We start from the raw sequence: 15,601 nt of genomic DNA, 5'->3' as shown, positions 1-15,601 counted from the left end.
AAACACCGGAGCATTTTAGAGAATAATATTCCTCGCTACAATAGGGCAGCCAGTCTGCGATTCATGGTTTAGGCAGCATGAATTGCCTGACATGTTCCCATTAAGCCACAAAAGTGTGGTAAATTAAGACAAAAATGTACTCCATTCACTGACTGGCATACATTTCTTGAGGTGACACACAGCAGATGAAACATGGGTTACATTTATTAAGAGTCACACATGTTACTGAATTTGATGCATCTTACTGCAGTACACAGTTCATAAAGACAAAACGCCAGTCTTAATAAATCAGGGCCAAAGCACATGTATGCATAGCTTAAATGTGACAAATATTTTATAACAGGTGATATTATGCAGGGGTTATTGACTTTTCACACTATTATACATCTGAGATTAAATTTAAAGCACCACTCCAGCATTTGTTGTTTTTTCCAGCGCTGGAGTGGTGCTTCCAAACTAAGGTTCCCGACTAGTCTTATACATACCTGCCGCTGCTGTCTTCACCTTTTCTAAGCGTCACTCCAGTTAAGTGTTGTCATCTTCTGACTGCAACTTCTCACTGGCCAAAAGTAATGATCATAAGCTCTCAATGCAAGTCTACGAGAGCTAGAAGGAGGCTCTCATAGACTTATATTGTAAAGTGACCTCTGGCTCACCCAGCAACCACTGGGATGACACCACACTGTTGGAGACTGACAAGACTGGCGAGGATAGAAGGTGAAGAGGGAACTTATTACTGTGTATTAGAAGCACCACTTCAGCTGTAAAATAAAAAAATGCTGGAGTGGTGCTTTAAGAATAAGAAAATAAATGTTAGACTTACATTTGAATAGCCATTGAAGCATAATATCTGTTCCAGGAATGCAGAGAAGGCAGTGAAAATGCCGAGACCACTTCCAAAGCAAATCATTAGGATAATGTAAGCTTTATTTTTTATGAGCTGTAAGAGATAAGGAGACAATTGCAAATCTAAAATTTACTGTTCATGTGCATTCATTTGCCCTTTCTTGTACCTTTTTTAACAATTCTGTGCAACATTATAAAATATGGCTTCAATGTGACAGGGTTAAATGTGTTTCCAAGTGCAGTGATTCAACTACCGTATGTATTATTCTTGTATTTGTGAAATACTTCGATAAAAACAATATTAGCAGGTTTGATAATAGTGTGCTAAAGTGAAATAGAACATTCTGGATCATGTTCGCTAATCTGGCTCTCAGCTAAAGAAGAGGTCCAATCTTGGTAATGCCCTGCCATTGGCTGACATGCAATTCTACTTGACACTAGTGAAAATATACAGCCGTATGCATCTCCTCTCACTGACTGCCAGGCCGACTTCTGTTTAAAAATGGGTTGTATTCATGACACAAGCTTATGGTAAGTAAAGCTGGCCATGCACAAGAGATAGGTGTCGGAGAAATGTTTGTTCCCTTCCAATTTCCAATCCCCTTACAAATGAGCGCTCAGTACAGACAAGTGCTCACTGATTTTTAAACCGGGAGAGAGAAGAATGCTGCTTCCAGACAAGGAGAGAGGTCCCCCCTTAATGATGGATATATGCATCATGGATTTCATGGAGCAGGTTGGAGGGTGTGGAGCAGACTCAGGAGCTGAGCCCGCGGCATAAGCTAGCATCTGTGTCTAACAAGTACCTTATATTATTTGCATATACCATTATTATTTACCTTATTGCAGGGCATTTGCTTATTTTATTTTTATTCTAGGCTATGTTTGTTAATGGCCACAGTGTGAATGTGCACCCATACATTGCACTTATTCCAACATGTGACAGCTGCAGTCAAAGTTGACTTCTGAAAGTGGCTAATAAACATTTAAAATGAACACATGCTGGTGCTTGCATGGATTGGTTTCCATCAGCTTCCTATGACGTGACCGAAGGGCATCAATGAGTTTCTATGGTAGCCGAGAGCCTTTAGAAGGCACCTATCTCTATCATCTTGGTCCTTCCCGCCATACGCTGACCTTTAAAAAAACCTAAAAAACTAATGAGAGTAAAAAAATGGATAAATAGTTTTTCAAAAAATATAATCTATAAAAACATTCAAATCATCCACTTTTTCCCCATTAAGAATAAAGCAATTTAAAAAAGAAAAAAAAAATAGACATATCTGGCATCGCCGCATTTGTAAAAGTTGGATCTGTGAAAATATAAAATTGAATTCCCTGTACAGTAAGGAGAAATAAATGAAAACGCGAGAATGACAAAGCTAGGAGTGAAGCGTGTCGGGTGCAGGTCTCTTATATGCCACTGTGCATCCTTATTTATATTTCTTTAGATTTGACATCTTTCTCCATTCCTGTTTATTTTCTGCTTTTACTTACTATGTGTTTATCATTGACTATTTTTTCTATTGAAGTATCCGTTTTCAATATTGTTGACTATATATGCACTTTTCATGTCCTTTAGTTTATCCTTTTTTCTACCTACTTGTGAGTGGATAATGTCAATGCTCATTGGTCTGTAGTATTTTAATGTCTTAACATTGTATATACAATTTTAATTAGTATTGAATTAAATTTAATAAATACACTTTCTATAGATATTGTGCCTTGCACTCTATTTATGTAGGTTTACTTGTTTTGTGCTTATTGGCCATTTACTTGCTGCCCATTATAAAAATGTAATGTAGGGACAGAGACCCGGATTCTAGGGATGCATCACTTGTTCAGCAGCTTGTTGTAGTTTCAATCCAATCAGTATTTTATCAGCAAGAGATTATCACTGCGGGACTAGATGTCTTGTGCCAGGCAGTCCAGCTAATCTGTGTAACCCCGCCTCTACCACTGATGGCTTAGCAGCTTGTTGACAGGAACCTGCCAATCAGTGGTGAGGGGTTGGGTGACACAGAGCTCAGCATTCTTAAAACATCTATAGCAGAGAAACCAGAGATTTTACCAACATTGCACCAAGTGGTCTAGTACATGATACAACACTGGAATCAGGGTCTCTGTCTGTACATGATGCTGCTCTCAGATTCCACAGCTTAAACCTGCTGAACTGCCCTTTAAGGCATCAAAGACAAACAAATGGCACATGACTACAAAGCTTACCTGTTTTAAACCAGCAAAGAAAGGCTCAGAGGCAGAATTGACAGCGCTGACTGAAGGTGGGGTCGGAGGGGCTTTTTCATGAACTCCTGCTGTTGCTAAAATGCAGGCGAGTACAGCAGGAATGCCATAGACACAATGCTTGAAATCAAAAACATAGAGAAGTTCACTTTTATGTGGCTGCTACGTATTTGGTATGATTAATATGTAAAGATCTGATTTTACTTACCAATATTGGAAGGTCTTCAGCTCTAGATACAATTACCGGAGACAATATGTTTGCCAGAAATATGCCAAATGGATTCGCTGAATAAAGAAGAACAAAATGATTCTAGATAAACAAGGTATATTTCTGTAGATGACATCCTACACAATGAATGCTAGCAGTGAAACATTACTTACACATAGAGGCGATCATGTTTGCTGTGGCACGCTGATGTTCTGGAAACCACACCGCAGCAAGCTTAGCAGGAACAAAGAGCACAAGAGGCTGGGCCACCGCACAAATACTCTGTCCCACAAACAGGCACACCAAGCTACTCGTCCCGGTATTCATCAGAAATGTGACCGCACTCACGGAACGTACTATACTGCCCGTCATGTTCAACCAGGAACTGATAATTATCTGCACGGACAAGAATACATGTTCAGTTACAGGACTGCAGGGTAATTAAACTGCTCAAATATAAGGAAAGAGGGAATAGTATTGTGGCACCCCAGAGTCCGGTTGCCACGGTAACATTGCCTCCCTCTAAGGGTTGATGTCATGCCTGGAGGCAAGAAGGAAGGTCCCCATGCCAGGTAATACAGTGTACATGTCAATTCCTGCTCCAGGCCAGAAAGGGGAGCTTCCTTATAAATTCTGGCCAGCAGGTGGGGTTAGTGAGTCAGAAAGAAGTCAGCTGAGAGAGTAAACGGGAGTTTGTCATGGAAACAGGAGGGAGCTGGACAGTGAGAGAGGAGAGTTGGCAGTTGGTCTGTGGAGAGGGAAGGGACAGGAGCAGAGACAAGAGCTCAGGGGAATAAAAACTGCGTATAGCTGACCCCGGAGCGGAGCGCTGATAAAAAGGAACGCCAGAGTCCATGGCTGGGCGGGTGCTGTACGCCATGACAGCCGAATCTGGAGGGTGGGGACTGCAAGGTCCCTGGCCACACCGCACATCTGAAAGCATGGTAGCAGACCAAGAGCACGGGGCTGACATCTGTAATTGGTGCCCCGGATTCATCTACTTTCAAGTAAAAGGATAAAGAAAACTGCTCCTCTCTGTGTCCTTCACTTATTCTCTGCACCCCAACGTTCACCACCATCTGAACAATCAAATATACTTGCCCTGGGGCCCCACTCTACCCGTGGGGAGCTGAACCATCTTTGCTGCGTCACCATCAGCCCCAGTGGATCTAAACCGCAGCATCGGCCACCCATTGCCGAACATTTTATGACACGGCCAGGGCCACGGAAACAGATCACGGCCCCGTGACCTCCCCCATAGAACTCTCTGAGTACCCCACGACCCTGGGGTCCGGGCTCTGCTCTGGGGTTAGCTATACGCAGTTTTTATTCCCCTGAGCTCTTGTCTCTGCTCCTGTCCCTTCCCTCTCCACAGACCAACTGCCAACTCTCCTCTCTCACTGTCTTGTCACCAGCTCCACCTGGCTCTCTCAGCTGACTTCTTTCTGACTCACTAACCCCACCTGCTGGCCAGAATTTATAAGGAAGCTCTCCTTCCTGGCCTGGAGCAGGAATTGACATGTACACTGTGTTACCTGGCATGGGGACCTTCCTTCTTGCCTCCAGGCATGACATCACCCCTTACAGGGAGGCAATGTCACCATGGCAACCGGACTCTGGGGTGCCACAGCATGATATCTCTAGTTTCTGGATTAACAACAAAAAACTATCAGTTGCAATATCACTGATCACAACAGAGATCATAAGGCTTAAAAAAGATAAAAATTTAATACATACAGCTGCTGGCTGTCATTTTGATAAAATCACTGTTTCTCTATTGCAGATCTAGCAGTTCTCTAATGCTGAGCTCCGTTTAACTCCGCCCACACCTCTGATTGGTAGCTTTTGTGTACACTATGCATAGTTGTGTGGGTGGGGCTATGCAGAGCTCATGAATATGGAGGACTTCATGTCAGCAGGTCTAGTAGTCGTCGAGTTATCAGCAGGAGATTATCACTAAATCATTTTATCAAATCTACAGCAAGCAGCCCAGCAAGTGACACATCGCTGGGATCAGAGTCTGTGTGTCCATATTATGCTGCTCTCTCAGATTATGTGTCAATAACCTGGTGACAGATTCCTTTTAAAGGGAACCTTTCATGTTCCTAAACGCTATTATGAGGTTAATCTGCAAGTAATAGCATTCCAAAGCTGCTTGGCCGACTGAAAGTGCAAATAATGGGAGTAAATAAACTTCATTCCTCCAGGCAACCTTCAGCTTACAGTCATAACCGCATGCAGTATACGCGCAGTATACTGTGAGCAGCAGCGGTAAGCACACTCTGGCATACCTCCCAACCGTCCCGGATCCCGCGGGACTGCCCTGATTTTGACAGTCAGCCCCGGGATCCCGGGCGGGACACTAATGTCCTGCACTACATGCCTAGGGCGGGGACAATGCAGGGGGCGGCACCTGAGTAGCTTAGGTTTGTGGCTGTTTTTTTTTTCTTATACATGCTGGGTCTCCTCCCGACCGAACCCGCCCCCCCCTGCCCCCTGTGTGTGCGGCGCTGCCAAGCTGAGGCAGAGAGCCAGCAGCGATCAAGATGAGAGGTCAGCGACTCACTTCCTCCTGTGTGTGCACGGAGCTCCGGCTTCTCCTGCTCTTAGCTGCTATCCCGACAGAGAAGGAGAGATGGGGGAGGTGCCGGGACAGTGCAGAGCTATGAGCAGCCGGAGAAACTGAAGAGCTGCACATGGACAGATCAGCCGCCCCTGCAACACAGAGGAGATGATGTGTGTGTGTGATGTGTGTGTGTGATGTGTGTGTGTGATGTGTGTGTGTGTGAGATGTGTGTGTGTGTCTGATGCTGCATGTGTGTGTCATTGTGTGTGTGTGATGCTGCATTTGTGTGTGTGTCATGTGTGTATGAGGTATCTGGTGTGTGTGATGGCTGGGTGTGTGTGTGTGATGGCTGGGTGTGTGTGTGTGTGTGATGGCTGTGTGTGTGTGTGTGTGATGGCTGTGTGTGTGTGTGATGGCTGTGTGTGTGTGTGTGATGGCTGGGTGTGTGTGTGTGTGTGATGGCTGCGTGTGTGTGTGTGTGTGTGTGATGGCTGCGTGTGTGTGTGTGATGGCTGCGTGTGTGTGTGTGATGGCTGCGTGTGTGTGTGTGATGGCTGCGTGTGTGTGTGATGGCTGCGTGTGTGTGTGATGGCTGCGTGTGTGTGTGTGTGTGTGATGGCTGGGTGTGTGTGTGTGATGGCTGGGTGTGTGTGTGTGTGATGGCTGTGTGTGTGTGTGTGTGATGGCTGTGTGTGTGTGTGATGGCTGTGTGTGTGTGTGATGGCTGGGTGTGTGTGTGTGTGATGGCTGCGTGTGTGTGTGTGTGTGTGTGTGTGTGATGGCTGCGTGTGTGTGTGTGATGGCTGCGTGTGTGTGTGTGATGACTGCGTGTGTGTGTGTGATGGCTGTGTGTGTGTGTGTGATGGCTGCGTATGTGATGCACTTGTGTCAAAGCTGCATGTGTTTGTGAGCTGCGTTTGTGATGCTGCGTGTGTATGTGTGATACTGTGATACTGTGTGTGTGATGCTGCATGTGTGTGAGCTGCGTGCGTGTGTGAGCTGTGTGTGTGCTGCGTGTGTGTGAGCTGTGTGCGTGTGCATGTGTGTGAGCTGTGTGTGAGCTGCGTGCCTGTATGTCATTATACAGTATGGAGAACTGTGGCCATTATACAGTATGGAGCATCATGTGCGGTCATTATACAGTATGAAGCATCATGTGCAGCCAGCATACAGTATGGAGCATCATGTGTGGTCATCATACAGTATGGAGCATCATGTGCGGTCATTATACAGTATGGAGCATCATGTGCCGTCATTATACAGTATGGAGCGTCATGTGTGTTCATTATACAGTATGGAGCGTCATGTGTGGCCATTATACAGTATGGGGCATCATGTGCGGTCATTATACAGTATGGAGCATCATGTGCGGTCATTATACAGTATGGAGCATCATGTGCGGTCATTATACGGTATGGGGCATCATGTGCAGTCATTATACGGTATGGGGCATCATGTGCAGTCATTATACGGTATGGGGCATCATGTGCAGTCATTATACGGTATGGGGCATCATGTGCAGTCATTATACGGTATGGGGCATCATGTGCGGCCATTATACAGTATGAGGCATCATGTGTGGTCATTATACGGTATGGAGCATCATGTGCAGTCATTATACAGTATGGAGCATCATGTGCGGCCATTATACGGTATGCATGCTGTCATTATACAGTATGGAGCATCATGTGCGGCCATTATACAGTATGGAGCATCATGTGCAGTCATTATACAGTATGGAGCATCATGTGCGGCCATTATACGGTATGCATGCCGTCATTATACAGTATGGAGCGTCATGTGTGTTCATTATACAGTATGGAGCGTCATGTGTGCCCATTATACAGTATGGGGCATCATGTGCGGTCATTATACAGTATGGAGCATCATGTGCTGTCATTATACAGTATGGAGCATCATGTGCGGCCATTATACAGTATGGAGCATCATGTGCAGTCATTATACAATATGGAGCATCATGTGCAGCCAGTATACAATATGGAGCATCATGTGCGGTCATTATACAATATGGAGCATCATGTGCGGTCATTATACAGTATGGAGCATCATGTGTGGCCATTATACAGTATGGGGCATCATGTGTGGCCATTATACAGTATGGAGCGTCATGTGTGTCCATTATACAGTATGGAGCATCATGTGTGGCCATTATACAGCATGGAGCGTCATGTGTGGCCATTATACAGTATGGGGCATCATGTGTGGTCATTATACGGTATGGAGCACTGTGTGGCCATATTTTTTTGTTTATAACTATTGTATATGAAACAGTGTGATCAGCAGTGCTAAATGGGTGTGGTTGGGACGTGGATATGGGTGTGACTAATTATGAATGGGTGTGGTCAGAGGCGTGGCCTAAAATTTGCCGCGGCGCGCTTTGTCCAAGCTTTGTCAAACTTTGTCCCTCTTTCCCATCTTCAAAAGTTGGGAGGTATGCACTCTGGCACCTTGACTGACAGCTGTCACTGCTCTTCTATGCTGCAGAGACATTTGTCAGTCAGTGCCAGGGTGTGCTTACTGCTGCTGCTCACAGTATACTGAGCGGTGATGGAAGCCACTGCGCCCGTTCCTTTATGACTGAAAGCTGGAGGTTGCCGGGAGGGATAATTTCCTCATGGTAGCTGTGTTTTCAGTGTGAAGGCCAGGCAGCTTTAGAATGCCCTTTAAATCTGGTATTATAATTACCTATTTGACATAGCTCCTCCCCTTCCTATATACATAGAATCTTATCAGTAGCAGCTGCCATCACCTATCTCAGTAATGGGAAAGTTGGTTGTCACTGAATACAGATTTTACCCATGAATTGAGAATCTTCATAATGACTCATCAATTTTTGCAGAGAAAGAAGCAGATCTTTCTGATAAGATATATTACAAAGTTGCTTATTTTCATGTGCATTATTGATTTATGAAATAAAAATTAAAACAACGGTTACTCTTTAAAAGCTGTTACTGTGATTCTCTATAAGAAGGACTAGGGATGATTTCTTTTATAGGGTATATAATCTTATCAGTGGAAGATTGTGTTTTCTTATACTGGCATACACCAAAGTGCCAAATGCGAAAGGGACAATTGTTGAGAGCTGACCCTTATGGAATATAAACATATCTGCCATATGTGCTACAGCATTTCCCAGGGTCAGGGCTGGCATTAGCGGCAGGCAGACCAGGCAGCTGCCTAGGGCCCCCACTCCCCCAGGGGCCCTCAGCCAATGGCGTGCCGCCCAGGGGCCCGTGAGTCAAGTGGCCCACCTGCCGCCAGCGCCGACTCCCCCCGCCACCTCATTCAACTATGCCATTTCAACTCAGTTCAAAGCAATGATGGAGGAGAGCGTCAGATGATGCTCCCTCTCCCATCATTCCCCTAGGCCTCTGACACTGCGGGTGCGTGATGACATCACTTCATTGCGCACCCACTGTGTGCTGCCGCTGAGACCGGAGCTGAGCTTGGAGCAGTGAAGGGCAAGAGGAGAGGTGAGGATTGTGTTTTTTTAAAATATATCAGTGAGTGAGTACTGGACTGTGGGGGCATTCTCGGTGGAAAGGGGGATCTGTATTAATTCTATGGGTGGCTACATTATATTCTATGGGGGTGCTGTATTATATTCTATGGGTGGCTACATTATATTCTATGGGGTTGGATTGCGTCATATTCTTTGATGGGGCTACATTATATTATATGAGGAGGTGGGCTTCATTATATTCTATGGGTGGCTACATTATATTCTATGGGGAGGTGGACTGTATTATATTCTATGGGGGCTACATTATATTCTATGAGGGAGGATTGCATCATACTCTTTAATGGGGCTACATTATATTCTATGGGAAAGTGGGCTGTATTATTCTATGCGGGGCTGTATTATATTCTATGAGGGAGGATTGCATCATACTCTTTGATGGGGCTACGCTATATTCTATGGGGAGGTGGGCTGTATTATTTTCTATGGGGGGCTATATTATATTCTATGGGGGGCTGCATTACATTCTGTGAGGGAGGATTGTATCATACTCTATGAGGGGGCTACATTATACTATATGAGGGGGCTACATTGTATTCTATGGGGGGGGCTGCATTATATTCTATGGGGGGCTAGATTATAGTGTATGGGGGGCTTCATTATACTCTATGATTGGACTACATTATATTCTATGAGGGGCTGCATTATACTATATGACATGGGTGGGGAATCTTTTTTCTACCAAGGGCCATTTGGATATTTAAATCATCCTTCGGGGGCCGTACAAACTCCGCCCACAAAGTACATCCTGACTCTGGCACTGGTGTCAGGTCATAATCTTTCATTGCATGCCCTTCAGTGTTCAGTAGTAAATAATGTGTGTGTGTGCTAACAGAGCAAGAAGAAATTAATGAGCTGGTGGCAATCAAAATACACCTCCCTACCCAAGAATGCGGTCCCTGAGAATCTGCCCGGGGGCTGGATAAAAGGTCATCGAGGGCCGTAAATGGCCCTTGGGCCTGAAGTTCACCACCCCTGCTATATGAGCAGGGCTACAATGTATTCTATGGAGGGGCTACATTATACTATATAAGGGGGCTGCATTATATTCTATAGAGGGGATGCATTATATTCTAGGGGGGGCTGCATTATGTTCTATGGGGATGCATTATACTCTATGAGGAGGCTACCATATATTCTATGGAGGGGCTGCATTATACTATATGAGGGGGCTGCATTATATTCTATGGGGGTTACATTATATTGTATGGTGGGGCTGCATTATACTGTTGAAGAGGCTCCATTAAATTCTGTGGGGTGGCTGCATTATACTCTGTGGGGTGGCTGCATTATACTCTCTGGGGTGGCTGCACTATGCTCTATGGGGTGGCTGCATTATACTGTATCGAGGACTATGGAGAATACATTATATTATATGAAGAACTATGGGGTGCATTATACTATGGAAAGTGAATTGTACTACATGGATGACTATGGCGGTGCATTATCTGCACTATGAGGAGTGTAGTATACTATATGGAGGACTGAAGAGTGTATTATACTATATGGAGCACTATGAGGAATGTATTATACTATAGGGAGGACTGAGCAGTGTATTTTAATATATGGAGGACTATGAGGAGTGTATTACACTATATGTAGGACTGAGGAGTGTATTTTAATATATTGGGGACTATGAGGAGTGTATTATATTATATGGAGGACTATGTGAAGTATATAATACTATATGGAGGACTGAGGAGTGTATTTTAATATATGGAGTACTATAGGGAATGTATTATGCTATATGGAGGACTATAGGGAGTGTATTATACTATATGGAGGACTATGGGGATGTATTATACTATATGGAGGACTATGGGGCACAATATATTATATGGAGGACTATGAGGTGTGCATTTTACAATATAGAGGACTGTGGTGCACATTATAATATATGGAGGACTATGAGGTGTATTATACTAAACAAGCAAAAAGCTGCATATTCATCAAGTGATTGGAATGTTTATGCCGGAACAGAAATCAGTGTTCTCAGCAGCACGTCACTGGTGTAAGCTGTAGATGTGCTGCTGATAACATGATTCTGTGTAGGAACAGATTAATCTAATAATGATTGTTCTGTTCCCATCATTCTTTCTCAGTTGGTGTAAAGAGGCCGGGAAACAAGCGAACGACTTCAATATTGTCGATCACACTCGTTTAGCGGCCTGAACTCAGGGCATGTAAATACAACAGAAATGCTTCTGTGTAATGTGCAATATGTTAGCATTTGGGGCCCCATTTAAAAATTTTGCCTAAAACCGGCCCTGCCCAGGGCATATACAGAATGCAAAAGCACACTATATCAATTATATCAAGTAAATACCAATATAGATGCAATGCAAGGGTATGTGTGCACTGCAGGTCCTGATTCATCAAAGCAAACTCACCAGAATTCTGCCATAAATTGCTTTGAAAAGTTGGAACTTTTTTCGCAACTCAGAGTTGAGCAAAAATCTGGTGAAATTTGCTCTTTTCATGCCAGTTTCTCCTAACTCAGCCAAAATGGGCAAAGTGAGCTGTGGCGCTCCTTAGGACTGGAGTAAGATTTCTAGTGTGGCACAGGCTACTTGTCAGATGATCTAGATTCATTAAGAGAATTGGGCCTCCTAATGAATCAAGAGCCTATGACTCAAACAAATCCTTTCATCAAGGCTGGCAAAAAAAATCACTGGTCTTGATGAATCGGGGCCCCGAGTCTTTTTTACTGTGTTTTTGGAGCAGAAACTCGTCATGACAGGTCAATTGTGTTTAATTAACAGTCTGTCCAATTGAATGTAGAAGAAAGTTTATTCTTTGAGAAAACTGCATAACTTTTTATTCAATCTATAGATTTCTGCTTGCTGTTAGAGACTGGAAACATTCTTGTTAAGAAGATGCTTTCAGGCTAGGGATATAATTATGTGTTGATTGCACAGGATTTTTCAGCCTACAATTTTCTTATATTTGGTTTTCTCATCCATAAACAATCAGTATGTATAAAAGTAGAAGACCGCACAACTTGGTGCTTGGAAATTTTTATTCGAGTAAAGATTAATCACTAAAGAAGCACTCCTCCTCCCATCAAAGTTTTTATCCTTTTAATACATTGCAGTCATCATATTGTATAGCACTGTGCACTGACAATTGCTCATTTTGACTTTCTACCAGCTAACTAATCTGTTTTCCATTGGGTTTATGACATCACGTGATTAAAAACTGACTAGCTGACTCCTTCTAAGCTCTATGTAAAATCAGGAGGTCTGTTTTCTCAGCAGAAGTTATGAGTCAGTGCAAAAGTCTATAGTGGGGGAAGGGAGTTAGCAGCTACATCAGGAGCTGAAGAGGGGGATGATAGATGCAAGGACAAGAGACTTCCTGTTTCTATGTAGAGCAGAGAAAAGAGAAGAAATAGCTGGTGGAAATGCAAAATGAGCAATTGTAAGTATAAGGTGCTATATAATATTATGACTGCAATATATTAAGAGGATACAAATGTTGATGCTTCTTTAATAAAAATGTTTGCTGTCAGTACATAAAACATTTTTATTGGTCTACAATGTTAAAACAATTTGTTGTGTGTGTCCCAGTAACACAACACATACAGTGATGTGGCTCATTAGATTATATCGAAATTTTTTACTTGTGCCCATTCAAGTACACTTTACATTCTTGCAAGGGTGATTGCCAAGTGGTAACAGTAGAAAAACATGAATATGTGCCCAGTGGACCTAAGAGAAACACTTGTGCTTTTTATCCAATCATGCAGTACTAAGGGTCCGGGGGGGATACTTTTGTAAGGTGGCTATTTCCAGACATGTAAAAATGTGGCCATTGTAAGTGTAATCACACACATGTCAACTCATCAAGTGTTACAGGGAGTCCCTCTGTTTTCACCCTCACTCGCCTGGTCACCATTTGAGCCATAGCTATCACCCTGTCTCTGGGGTCCCACAGAAAATATTAGCAGTCAGTGGAGAAACAATTCTTCATAACTAATGAACTTTGTTTTCAGCTTGATAACCAGGAGGGTACATGAAAAGTAACAGATTCCGCACTGCACATGGAGGGCTGCTTGAGAGTATACTATACATCAAGGGCAGGTATAGAGTGACAGACCTGTACTACACATGGAGGGCAGGTAGAGAGTAACAGACCACACACTACACATGGAGGGCAGGTAGAGAGTGACAGACCACACACTAAACATGGATGGCAGGTAGAGAGTAACAGACCACACACTACACATGGAGGGCAGGTAGAGAGTAACAGACCACACACTAAACATGGATGGCAGGTAGAGAGTAACAGACCACACACTACACATGGAGGGCAGGTAGAGAGTAACAGACCAAAATGACATAAAAAAATTAATTACTTAAACCCACTTAATGTTATACATAAAATACATTCCACATTGTTATGTAAATAATACTCCCGTGTGAAATCCCACATATAATAATAAAGTCACAAATACCCTACATCACTTGCAATAAAACATAAATAATCAATGAATTACATCTCCATAAAACTAGACCATAAATCCACACTATAAAATTAGTCTTTATAGGTGTCTTCCTCCTTATTTCCTTTCACTCTTCTCCTCCTTTTATATTCTCCAATGTCCGAATACATTCTCCTATAAGGATAAAGAGGTCCCCATATCGAACATATGGAGGGCATGTAGAGAGTGACAGACCCCGCACTACATATGGAGGGCAGGTAGACAGTGATAGACCCCGCACTACATATGGAGGGCAGGTACAGAGTGACAGACCCCGCACTACACATGAAGCACAGGCACAGTATTACAGACCCTGCACTATACTTGGATGGCAGCTAGAGTGACAGACCCCACACTACACATGGAGGGGATGTAGAGAGCAACAGACCTGCACTGCACATTGGCGGCAGGTAAAGAGTGACAGACCTGCATTAAACATAGAAGGCAGGTCAAGTATGACAGATCTTGGGCTACACATGCAGGGCAGGTATAAGGTGACAGAACCCACACTACACATGCAGGGCAGGTATAAGGTGACAGAACCCACACTACACATGCAGGGCAGGTATAAGGTGACAGAACCCACACTACACATGCAGGGCAGGTATAAGGTGACAGAACCCACAGTACACATGCAGGGCAGGTATAAGGTGACAGAACCCACACTACACATGCAGGGCAGGTATAAAGTGACAGAACCCACACTACACATGCAGGGCAGGTATAAAGTGACAGAACCCACACTACACATGCAGGGCAGGTATAAAGTGACAGAACCCACACTACACATGCAGGGCAGGTATAAAGTGACAGAACCCACACTACACATGCAGGGCAGGTATAAGGTGACAGAACCCACACTACACATGCAGGGCAGGTATAAGGTGACAGAACCCACAGTACACATGCAGGGCAGGTATAAGGTGACAGAACCCACACTACACATGCAGGGCAGGTATAAGGTGACAGAACCCACACTACACATGCAGGGCAGGTATAAGGTGACAGAACCCACACTACACATGCAGGGCAGGTATAGAGTGACAGAACCCACACTACACATGCAGGGCAGGTATAAAGTGACAGAACCCACACTACACATGCAGGGCAGGTATAAGGTGACAGAACCCACACTACACATGCAGGGCAGGTATAAGGTGACAGAACCCACAGTACACATGCAGGGCAGGTATAAGGTGACAGACCCCACACTACACATGCAGGGCAGGTATAAGGTGACAGAACCCACACTACACATGCAGGGCAGGTATAGAGTGACAGAACCCACACTACACATGCAGGGCAGGTATAAGGTGACAGAATCCACACTACACATGCAGGGCAGGTATAAGGTGACAGAACCCACACTACACATGCAGGGCAGGTATAAGGTGACAGAACCCACAGTACACATGCAGGGCAGGTATAAGGTGACAGAACCCACACTACACATGCAGGGCAGGTATAAGGTGACAGAACCCACACTACACATGCAGGGCAGGTATAAAGTGACAGAACCCACACTACACATGCAGGGCAGGTATAAAGTGACAGAACCCACACTACACATGCAGGGCAGGTATAAGGTGACAGAACCCACAGTACACATGCAGGGCAGGTATAAAGTGACAGAACCCACACTACACATGCAGGGCAGGTATAAGGTGACAGAACCCACACTACACATGCAGGGCAGGTATAAGGTGACAGAAC

At 44.2% G+C, this 15,601-nt stretch overlaps 1 protein-coding gene across 1 annotated transcript in view; it reads right to left on the bottom strand.

The window, feature by feature from the left end:
- The window catches only part of SLC49A3 (solute carrier family 49 member 3), a 98,299-nt gene that overhangs the window by 35,587 nt on the left and 47,111 nt on the right, over positions 1–15,601 (bottom strand). Inside the window, exons 3-6 of the mRNA XM_077251949.1 lie at positions 3,472–3,694; positions 3,299–3,375; positions 3,073–3,210; positions 824–940 (exon numbers count right to left, since the gene is read on the bottom strand). Coding sequence (XP_077108064.1) covers positions 824–940; positions 3,073–3,210; positions 3,299–3,375; positions 3,472–3,694 — 555 coding nt within the window. The remainder of the gene's footprint in view (positions 1–823; positions 941–3,072; positions 3,211–3,298; positions 3,376–3,471; positions 3,695–15,601) is intronic.

This window comes from Ranitomeya variabilis, chromosome 1, assembly GCF_051348905.1.
Source record: "Ranitomeya variabilis isolate aRanVar5 chromosome 1, aRanVar5.hap1, whole genome shotgun sequence".
In the NCBI taxonomy this organism is placed as follows: domain Eukaryota; kingdom Metazoa; phylum Chordata; class Amphibia; order Anura; family Dendrobatidae; genus Ranitomeya; species Ranitomeya variabilis.
Note: the sequence above shows the minus strand (reverse complement) of the source record. Positions and strands in the feature narration are given on the sequence as shown.